Source organism: Triticum aestivum, chromosome 5D, assembly GCF_018294505.1.
Source record: "Triticum aestivum cultivar Chinese Spring chromosome 5D, IWGSC CS RefSeq v2.1, whole genome shotgun sequence".
Taxonomy (NCBI): domain Eukaryota; kingdom Viridiplantae; phylum Streptophyta; class Magnoliopsida; order Poales; family Poaceae; genus Triticum; species Triticum aestivum.
In genome coordinates, this window is record NC_057808.1 from 355,810,789 (window position 1) to 355,821,976 (window position 11,188).

The window sequence follows — 11,188 nt, forward strand, 5'->3', positions numbered from 1 at the left end:
CTCCCGTACCCCGACGCCACCCCGCCGCACGACTGGCACCTGGATCTGGAGAGGATCCCAGTGCCGGCGGCGCCGCGGTCGGCTAGGGCGCATGCGGAGGAGGTGCGGCACCGGCGGGCGCTCCTGACGCCGGAGCAGCGCCGCGACCCCGCCTACGCAACCGACTGGCCTAACTGGGCGCGTTGGTTCGCCGTCGAGCACGAGGAGGCGAGGCGAGGCGACGTTCGCGAAGTCGACCCCACCGTGCCATCGCCCCCGCTCGTCGTCCGCGAGGAGGACCAGGCGGCGGAGGCCGCCTACCAGGAGGCCCTTGCGGCCGTCTACCGGGAGAGCGAGGAGGACGAGCGGCGCAGGGCGGCGGCGGCCGAGGAAGAGGAGGCGGCGTACAAGACGGCCATGGCGCGCCATGGCCCTCTCCGCGGCGGGCGACTGCGTCCTGCCGCCGGTTCATCCGCCGTCCCCTGTCAAAGCCGAGCCGGAGCCGGAGCCGAAGCCGTCCCCCATCGAGCGCTACTCCTGGACGGGAGTAGTGCGCGAGTGGGTCAGCGCGCCACCGGTCTGGGTTGGGGCGACGCCGACGCAGGAGGCGGCGTACCTCAAGCATTGGCGCCAGTGATGGCTGGCCGAGGAGCGCCGCCACGGCGAGTACCTCGAGATGCTCGAGCGCGACGCCGAGGACGAGCAGCGCGAGGCCGAGGAGGAGGCGCGCCAGGTCGCGGCGGCACAGGCGGCCGCACAGCCCGCGGCCGACATGAACGCCCTCTAGAACACGGTGTTCCCCTAGGCCGGCCCTGCGCCGACGCTCATCGACCTCACGGACACCAAGGACGACGACGCCGCCGCCTAGGGCAGCACGCCTCCTCGTAGTTTAGTTTATTTTTAGTTTTTATTAATGTAAATATGGACGCATGGACTCCTGCCGGCCTTCATGGCCGGCTTTAATGTTTAATTAATGTTGTTTTTATTTTAAATATGCATGTATTCTTTTTTTTCTCGCGCCATCAAAAATGGACCGGACCAGCGTTGGACGCCTGCACCGACCCAAACGCCAACGCGGACATTCATGTCCGTCTAACCGACCCAAACAAATAAAAAGCGGATAAAATTACCGTCAATTTAGGTCGGCCCGTTGGAGTTGCTCTTAGCCGCTCCGGTGGCGATCCCTCGCTAACCAGAACAGCCGCCGCCTTTCTTCACCTCTCCCGTCGCCACTGCCACAGCACGTCGCGTGACGTTGGCCGCGGAGGGGCGGTGCTACAGCCTGGCGTTGCTCGATCCAAAGCGATGTCGCTCGACGCAGGCAGAGCAAAGGAGCCGGATGGGTCGACAACATTCATCCGACTCTCCAAATTTGACCGCTCATTGTTTCATGGGTAAACAACAACATCCTTCCGACTGAAGCTTTCACTAGAAATCTGCTTATAGATTGGATCACATTGGTGGGCGCAAAGCGTGGAACCCGCCGTTGGTAATCTAGCCATTACAAGTGGCCTAGGGAGCGACATTTTCCATGGAAGGAGGTCATCTTACAATACTTTTTCATGCAGTAGAGGTAAAATGGACAAAAAACAAAAAGAAATGCAACGGGGCCGCCACATGCCCTTCCCCTCCTATCACCACACACACGCGCGCGCATGATCGCATTGCGATCGTGTTATACCTCTTATAGTTGCATGATATATGTGTCGTATGCAGTTGCGTGCCAAGGTAGACATGCAACTGGTCACACATGATTTGCAAAAAAAATGTTCACGCTATTTTGAGGGTCATGAATTTCAATAATTTTATGAATTTGAGAAATGTTCAGAATTAAAGAAATATTCATGAATAAAAAACAAATTTGTAGATGTCAATGGATTATTTAAAAATATGAATTTTAAAAACCCATGAATTTGAAAAAATGTTCACAACTTTCAAAAACATTCATGAATTTTAAAAAGTGTTCACGTGCTTCAAAATATAATAAATTAAAAATGGATAAGGGGTCGAATGGAAAGAGGAAAAAAGAAAATTTAACAAAAAAGGATACGGATAACCGGTACAAAATCCTTCCTAGAAAAGAGAGAAAACGGTAACTCGAAAATTTACGTGACCATGGACACACAAATATCAGAAAGAGAAAGAAGAAAGAAAGGGAGGAAGCAACAAATGGAACGGATAATATAATGGAGTAAGGTGTGTACAATGGTATTATTCTAAGAGTGTCACCAAACGTAAACTTTGAGATGGAGAAGAAGAAAAAACTATAAGAAATCTTGGCATCCCTTTGTTAAGAGATAATCTCTTAGCAAGATATCTCTTACCAGATATTTATAAATTCTAGTTAATAGAGATAATACTAAGAGATACCTGATTGTACATGATTTATATTTACCATCTTTGAATTGCATGACAACATTAAGATAAGATGATCACATTAACAAGCTACCAACAACAAATTACGAATTGCAATCAAGATGATCACATTAACCATCTTATATTAAACATTAAGATAACTGTCTTCTATGATTGAAACTTCTGGAAGTATACACTCTATATGCTCAAACCATCCCAAACGATGTTAGACAAGTTTTCTTCAATCGGTGTTACTCCAACACTCTCACGTATATCATCATTCCGGATATGATCTTTTCTTGTGGGGTCACACTCCGCATCTTCGCTACACCTAACTGTTGAACATGTTGCCTTCTAATCGGCCAACACTCAGCGCCATACAACATTGCGGGTCGAGTCGCAGTCCTATAGAACCTGACTTGTAGCTTTTCTCGCACTCTCTTGTCGCAAAGAACACCGGAAGTTTGGCACCACTTCATCTATCCGACGTTGATTCGATTGGTCACATCTTCATTGATATTTCTACTAAATCTAAACCCTTTTGATTCTAAAGTTTGTCTCGTAGTTTTAACTTTCTATTAACCCTTTCCCGACTATCATCGACTAGCACCACATCATCCACAAAGATGGTATATCTCCTTGTATATCCCTTGTGACCTCATCCATCATCAAAGCAAAAAAATAAGGGCTCAAAATCGATCCTTGGCGCAGTTCTATTTTAATCGGTAAGTCATCAATGTCGCCATCACTTGTTCGAACATTTGCCACGACATTATCGCGCATGTCCTTGATTAGGGCAATGTACTTTACTGAAACTTTATGTTTCTTCAAAGCCTATCACATGATATTTCGTGGTATCTGATTATAGGCTTTCCCCCGGCCAATGAACACCATATGAAGGTCTTTCTTTTGCTCACTGTATCTCTTTATAATCTGTCATACCAAGAAAAATGGCTTCCATGATCGACCTCCCAAGCATGAAACCAGGCTGATTTTTGGCCACGCTTATTCTTCTTCTTAAGTGTTGCTCCTCTCCCTTAACTTCACTGTATGACTCGTCAGTTTAATTCCACGGTAACTGGTACAACTTTGAACACTCCCCTTCTTCATGAAGATTGATACTGATATACTACGTCTTTATTCTTCTGACATTTTGTTTGCCCAAAAAACGAGATTGAAAATTTTAGTTAGCCATACCAACGCTACGTCTTCAAGACCCACCCCAATAAGGTTACAATCAGGGCTCGTTGCCTTGTTTCATTATTTTTAAAGTCTTTATGACCTTCAACTCTTATATTTGTCGCATAAAATGTCTACTGGTATTATTAAAGGAGTCGTCCAGTTCAATGATAGAGCTCCAACTCTCTCCATTGACTAGCTTGATGGAGTTTAAAAAAGAACCCTGACCGAGACCTCCGATATTTTACGGGCAGAAAACCCCCTTCCAGTTGACGACCGAACGACCTTCCACATGATTGGTCGCCATCATCGCTCTTCTAAAAAGAACATGCACGGATTTAATGATTAGCCCATTTCCGGAGAAGAAAAATTCGCTAAATACGATTTGTTTTGGCCGGACCACTAGACCAGCATAGCATGTGACGGAGAGAGCTTTGGTGCACGGTAGGAACGTTCGTGCCACCGAACGACGCACACATTATATGCCCCCAAGGCCTGTGCTATGTTCGGTGAACCGTGGCGACACGGCAGTAGCACGGCACGTGGCCACAGCCGCTGGTACACTGCTACCGTGCTCCACGCCTTCAACCACCTGCCGGCGCTCCCATCCGGCGGACCCATGCAACCTGAACCCCCATTGTTCCACCGCAGTAGATCTACATGCTCCATGGTTAGCCGGATGCGCTGAAACTGCGCGCCCTTCAGCAGAGAGGTCGCCGTCGTTCCAGCTGCGGCCACCGTGACGCGGGGCCAGCCGGGACCCCGCCCCCGCCTGCATCACGCCAGGACTTTCACTCCTCGACCAGGACGCCGTCGGTTGCATGCCATTGCCATTGTTTCACAGCGACCGACCGACTGTTAGATAGTCGTCACGAGACAGCCATGCCGGGGTAAACCGAGTACGGAGACGGGCGGCGACGGCACGAGAGGTTCGGTGGGTGGAGTTGGTGAGGTGAGTTTCCCTGCGCCGCGGGGCAGAAGAAACAACAAGGACGACACCGACATGGACGGGGGCGCCGATCGGGGGCAAAACTAGCCGATAAACTGTCCGTTGATTTCAGCGCCGCGCACGTTCTTGAGCTCCCGGCTCACGTTGCCTCGCCTCGCGGCCTCGAGATGCCGGACGTACACCCACGTCCCAATCCGCCTGACACGTCTTCTATTAAAATGCCAGGACTTCTCACTCCTCCATACCCGCCACTTTTAATGGCCACCGCCGGTTGAGGGGGAGAGCACAGCAAACTCACTGACGAGGCAGGCGGCAGGCGGCAGGTGGGATTCTTGCTTTCTTGTTTTTGAGACAAAATGCGCGGCGCCGGTGATTGCGAGCTGGAGTTCCGGGGCGTAATGGGGGAGGAGGAGGAGGGGGCTGCCTCGGCGTCGGCGTCGGCATCGGAGAGGGCAATGCGGCGGCGTCGGGGGCGGCGTCGGTGGGGAAGAGCCGAGGCGGGCGACGGCTACTCGACGAGCAGCGGCAGCGGCTCCTTCGGCTGCGACTCGGTTGGTCTTCGCCCCCCTCCTCCATTGCCACCACCTTCCTTGGGCGTCTCTGTCGATTTCATTTGGATTAATATTCGCACATAGAATCTCTTTACTGCCGCGAGCGGTGGCATGGGCATGCCGCCATGCCGATCTAGCCAGAGAGCACCATGGCCTGTCGCAGGTGACCACAGTCCACAGGAGCCTTTCCAGAAAGTGGAGGGTAAAACCCAGAAATGACATGATTAGCGAGTGAATCTAGCGATCTAAAACCGACAAAGCCGGAGGGCCCGAGGCTTGAGGATAGGCACCATCATCGCCATCTTGATTCTTGCCGCATCGCCCTCGCCAGCAAGCGGAAAAGGAGCGGAGGGGGGGCACCACCCACCCTGGGATTCTCTCCGGTCTCCAGCTTTGCAAGATTAACTTTTTAATCGGTGCTTGATGGTTGGCTGCAGCCTTTGGCCGGATTCGTGCGCGCGGATGGCGACATGGACACAGATCTGGAGACAGACGGGCTGGCCGCCACTTCATCCTCCAGTGGTGAGCACACAGCCCACAGCTCACAGCTTGTATTCTTACCAGCGTTCTTGCTGGAGCTCCACTTTACAGCCCTTTTAAGCGAGTTCGCCTTCTCTGAAGCCTCTGCAGCGTTCACGGAGCCGCACGACGACGACGAAGCGCAGTGTGGGCTGAAGGGAGAGTGGCAAGAACCGGCCAAGAGTCCGGCGGGCGGCGCCACTGCCATCCGAGGTACGTACGAGATTTCCAAGTTTGCGACGTGCTAGGTGGTGTGAGGTTTTCCAATCTTGTGTGCTTGTGTGCTGTTCGACAGAATGCCAGAGCCAGCGACGGTGCCGGACAGAGGCTGTTTACCTGCACGGTAGGAAGGGGCTGAAGCAGCGGCCGGCCTCGCTCGACTTCGGCAGCGCCGGGTTCAACAACGGGACTCCGTTTTCTCCGGGCTTCGTGGTTGGAGGTGCCGGGTTTGTAAGCAAGGGACTTGTGTCATCACAGATCAGCTCCGGCGTGTTCCCTAGTCCCGGCACGCCGAGCTATCCGCGGCGGCACCGGCCATCGGCCTTGGGGTACCAAAAGGGGTGGAGCTCCGAGAGAGTGCCTCTCCCTTCCAAAGGTAATAATACTAGGAGGTACCCAGGCAGCAGCATGGCATTTCCTCTCAACAATAGGAGGACATTGCCCTCAAAATGGGAGGATGCGGAGAGGTGGATCTTCAGTCCCAAGTCAAACTCCGGCGATGCGCGTGAGAAGACCGCGGCATTGCCCCATGCTCGACGGCCCAAGGCCAAAAGTGGTCCTCTTGGGCCTCCTGGAAGACTTGGTGGACAGTACTCATCTGTATCTTCATCCGTGTCTTTGTTTGACAGTGGGAGAGTTGGGCATTTAGCAGCAAACTCACCTTTCTTGGCGGGAGTACTGATACCTGAACATTATGGTGGGGCGAAAAGTAATGTTGGGAGGTATACGAGTGGAACAGCTGGTGCCGAATTCGGTATTGGCATAGTTGGCAGGTCTTCTCTAGCAGATATCGGGTCTCCTGCTACCCAATCTACCACGGTGCGCCGACGGCTAGATACTGCAGTTGAATCATCTGCGTCATTGCCTAGCACCCAAGAATCTGTACAAGGTATTAAGAAATTGCTACCCATCATATTTAGCCTATTGCTTAGTGTTGAATTATGGGTCTACAAAGTATAAACATGTAGAGGATAACACTCTGTTTGGGGTTTGCGGTTGTCTCTCTGGTTGCTAAAGCATTGTTAAATTGTGAAGCTCCTCATGAGTTGCACTATAAACATTAGTTTTTGGCATTTGGTATCTTGGTAATTGATTTCATCATAGCACTTCTAAGCTGAATAACACCAGAAGTTGATCTTACGTTTTTACTGTACTTGATGAAACTTAAGTAAATCTTCAGCTGATGCTTCTTTGTTTTGTTTCATATCAGACGAAGAGGCTGAGTTCGTAGAAGATTCAGCCCCCACTGTCACCCCTATAACTTCAAGGAAGGATACTGCGACTCAAACTAGTCCAGATCTAAGTAGGTCTTCTTCGCCCAGCGCCAGGCCTTCATTTGTTCGCTCATTCTCAATGCAACAAGCCAAAGAGAGGGAGAGCTGTTTCTCTGATCTCGAGATCAGGGATGTGCAGATGGATGAGCGAGTGAGTCTTACCAGATGGTCCAAGAAACATGTAACACAAGGCTCTAACAAGAATTCTACAAATATGTTAGAGTGGAACAAAAGGACGGTGGACTCTAAATCTTCTTCCTGGGAATCATCTGAAACGAAATGCACAATAAAGTAAGGGACCGGTGCTTACGATAAATGCTGCTTTTTGTTCAGGCATACCTCTGCTATTTTAAACCACTTTCGTGCAGTAATACTTGTAGCTTAACTTCTGAAAAAGTGAAAATATATAACATGACCTGCTTATCTCGTATGATGTGCAAATATCCAAATCTTTTACAGTTCCTAAAACTGTGCAAAGTAAATTTATTCGATGAAATCATGAAATACTGATCACTCTACCATTGTTAAAAGGGTTGAGAGAGAAGAAGCAAAACTTACTGCTTGGGAGAATCTTCAAAAAGCGAAAGCTGAGGCTGCAATTCAGAAGCTAGTGGTATGTGCTTCAGACTACTTCTAACTTTTTTTTTATGTAAGTAGTAAGACCCCTGCTGAAATATTTTACTAATCCATAAATATTATTAGTAGCAACGGGCCAAAGGATCCAAATAGTGAACTAAGCAAGTCTAGCTGCAGAACAAGATAAAATCTGACTAGTCTTAGAATTGGCATCCTCTTCCTCCATCAAGATAAGCATGTGAGAACATTTCCCAAATGAACAACTGCTTAGTGCAAGCATCCAATCCATTAGACAGGACATCAGTCATATTCTTGGGGACTCTTACTTTCAGCCATTCTTTGTCAGACAATCTTTTTCCAGCTATATTTATTTGCAGGAACCATATCAAAACATACATCTCCAGCTGCCCAAGTATTTTTTTTTTTGGCCTACCTCCTTTTAGAAGAAAAAACTGGGACCCGTATGAACTGTAGCATGCTACCTGTAACTGTTGTCTCATGTCATTGGTTAAGAGTATATTTTATATCTGTATGTGCTCATATTGGAATTGATGCTTGCATTATTTACTGTATGATGGTTCATTGTTTTGGTATTCTCTAGTTGACCTTCTATTGTCTCCATACTTATTATCTCAGATGAAACTCGAGAAGAAACGATCATTTTCTCTGGACAGAATTTTGAACACCCTCAGGTCTGCCCAAAGAAAAGCACAAGGGATGCGTGATGCAGCAACAGCAAGCCAAGATGAGCATCTTTGCAGGAAGGCCAAAAAGACATCACATGTTACAAAGAATGGCCAGATCAGATCTCTGAGTGGCTGTTTCACCTGCCATGCTTTCTAGTACCATGATATCCCACTACTGAGTAAGTTGCATACTGATGCCTGCTGTACATGGGATCTCCGTTGATGAATATTGTAGTGATTTAGATGCCCGTTTTAGTAAAGCCAGTAGCATCTATACTGTGCTCTTTCTGTCACATCAGGCAGAATAATATAAACCGTGAAATTGCCAATGTTCACTTTTCAGTATTGTCCTTGAAAGTTAGTTTTAAAAAAAAATTACAAGCTCAAAACCCGTGCGTTGCAACGGGGGCAACTTTATTCTAGTGGTTCAACGTAGGAAAATTTGGATTGGGTTGATATTGATATATATTGTGGGAAGGGAATCCATAGACAAAGGTAAGGAAAGATATGATGTGACTGACATTGTATACATACAACTACAGGTTTTCTTTCCCCAGGTGGGAGTCGATTTGGAAAAAAAAAATGCGGCTTATCGCATGGTTTGAAAAAAAAAACGGTGGGAGGGGTTGAAGTGATGGAAGCGAAAGCAACCAACTCCCATTTAATAGTAGAGATATGCCGCAATGATGTTTGCAGTTCATAATTATGCCACCTAATGTAGTGTGTCGATAGCTCTTATGTTCACACATAAAACATAATGAATTCCTCAATTTCCAGGATTATGGAACTTCCTGTAGCATGTTCCATAGGGTTTTTTTTTTGAAACAGAGGCATAAGATTTTGCCTCATGTACTAATCGAGAGAACAGAGTTTTACAAGTACCCTCAAAACAACGCATGGCAAGCGGGGAAGCCCCATGGCAGTGTCACTGCAGCAGGGAGGGCCTGCAACAGGGGGGGCTGGGGTTGGTTGGGGAGGAGGGTGGTCGGCGGCACCGGGGTGGCCACCGTCGGTGGGCGCTGTTGGTCGCAGGAGCGGGAGCGGGGTGTCATTTTTTCAAATGTGACACAGCGCATAAAGAAGAAACGATTTGACTGTGTTGATCCTTTAAGAACAAAATTATTTAGAAATGATTTGAGGCAGGTTGAGGCAGCATTGTAGCATTGGAACTTCATGCAACATGTTCCATAGGCTAACCTGTTCGTGCAACATGTTCCATAGGCTAATCACCTCTAGTTGTGGCAGCATTATAACCTGTATGTGTTTCCGAGCTTGTAAATTGCCTAAGATCTGCTGCACTGTTGATGAATAAGCAACCATTAGTCTAATCACGGTTCAGATTTAGGAACCTGCAGTATCATCCATACATGTACAGATGTACTGTTTCCTACTAGTACATCTTATCTCCATATGCTTTTGAGGAAAAATGCCTCAGATACTGGCATATACGTATAACCACCATATTTCTGATGGCCTGCGCGTTCTTAGCCAACCCAACTTGTTTCGCCTCTGATTTCATCTCCCCTTTCTGCCACTTCATCTTCCTTATTCACAGTAGAATTAGGACCCCCGACATTTTTCTGTATATAATATATCAAGCACCACACATGCCATGCTTTAGCTCTTGACATCAGGGCTTGTTTTTATCTTCAGGTATCTGGAGCCTCAGGCCCTTCAGCAGGGAGGCCCGAGTGAAGTTCAGACAGAGACTCGTGAGTGCAGAAAATTCAGACAATCCTCAATTTCTTTTACCCCCGTCGCATTTTCAGAAGAATATGCTGCCGCTGCTGCTGCGGCTTGAGCAGGGACCATGCGTGCGCTGGCTGTCACCATATGGATCTGCTCATCTGCACAATCTGGCAAGGGGACAAGAGAAAATGGAGCCACCGAGGAAAGGAGCGATGGTGCCTCCGCGTCATCACATGTGCCTGCCTGCTTCTCATGCTTGACACCACACCACACCACACCCAGCAGGCCAGCAGCTAGCACAATGGTAAAGGCCTCCTTTATCGTTGGCCATTTCTGGCCCTGTAGTTGTAGGCCATTGCTACCCACGAGCAATTCGGCCTTTGATACTTGCTAGGCTGCTAGCCACGGCGTGCCTGTGCTTCAGGCCGGCCTTGTACGAGTAGGAGGTTGCTTCAGGTGTAGCCCAGCTGGGTGTGATTGGATGTGCTATTTCTTTTCTTCTTTATTTGCTGCAATCGTTGCCGCCGGCTCTCGTGTCTTGCTTTCAGCGATAGCAGCTTGCCTGCTTCAAATGTCTTCATTTGTTGTGTTCGCGCGTGTGCCGGCGGCCTCGTGGGCGAGGTCACAGGATCGCTAGGATCTTCGACGGGAGATGCTTCCTCAGGAGGGAAAATAAAGGTGAACTAGATAAGGTGGACGCCGTCATGTTTGCAGCTTTACGACGTTCAGATAGAAAGCAAACGTCGAGATAGAAAGTGTCCTACGACTACGAGTGAGGCTCTTTCGTGACTTGACTCTCCTGCACCCTCCCCCAGGGCCGAAAGCAACACAGTGCACGTCCAAACAAAACTGGCTACTTTTTGTCTCACAAGTTACCACATGATGTCACGTAGTACAAACAAAACTGATCGTACAAATGAAAGATGTTGAATCATGGCGTGGGAGCACCTCCAATGGAGCCGCCGTTTGGACGGCGATCTTTTTGTTCGTTTGGGTCAGCCGTCCACCCTGTTTTAGATATGGGTCGGCAGCGCGTCCAACGCGTCGACTTATATGTACCGGCTGGCTGCCTAATTTTACATTACATTCAAACATATTATCAAATAACATAATAACATAGTTTAAACCGAATAAAATAATATAGAGCGTGTTTGGTTAGTGGCCTGGTCGCTGCACGCCTGGCCTGGGCTCTGCCTGAAACCTGCCTGATAT

At 48.7% G+C, this 11,188-nt stretch overlaps 1 protein-coding gene across 2 annotated transcripts; it reads left to right on the forward strand.

The window, feature by feature from the left end:
- Positions 1-4,468: 4,468 nt before the first annotated feature.
- Positions 4,469-10,481, forward strand: LOC123121725 (uncharacterized). 2 transcript variants are annotated; one of them, XR_006459828.1, is made up of 9 exons: positions 4,469-5,013; positions 5,451-5,535; positions 5,635-5,745; positions 5,828-6,640; positions 6,962-7,316; positions 7,557-7,638; positions 8,238-8,466; positions 9,941-9,999; positions 10,093-10,481. XR_006459828.1 is itself a non-coding variant. In XM_044541746.1 (8 exons), exons 1-7 carry the CDS (start codon positions 4,819-4,821, stop codon positions 8,442-8,444), a joined length of 1,848 nt encoding a protein of 615 aa, XP_044397681.1. In that variant the 5' UTR covers positions 4,475-4,818; the 3' UTR covers positions 8,445-8,466; positions 9,941-10,481. The 2 variants fall into 2 exon arrangements, 1 of the variants encoding a protein (XP_044397681.1); XM_044541746.1 differs by having other exon boundaries at positions 4,475-5,013; positions 9,941-10,481.
- The last annotated feature ends 707 nt before the right edge of the window (positions 10,482-11,188 follow it).

Coding starts and splice junctions, on each gene's coding strand:
- LOC123121725 (XM_044541746.1), top strand. CDS start 4,819: ATGCGCGGCGCCGGTGATTGCGAGCTGGAGTTCCGGGGCGTAATGGGG. Junction 5,746..5,827: donor CGGCGCCACTGCCATCCGAG/GTACGTACGAGA, acceptor GCTGTTCGACAG/AATGCCAGAGCCAGCGACGG. Junction 7,317..7,556: donor GAAACGAAATGCACAATAAA/GTAAGGGACCGG, acceptor CATTGTTAAAAG/GGTTGAGAGAGAAGAAGCAA.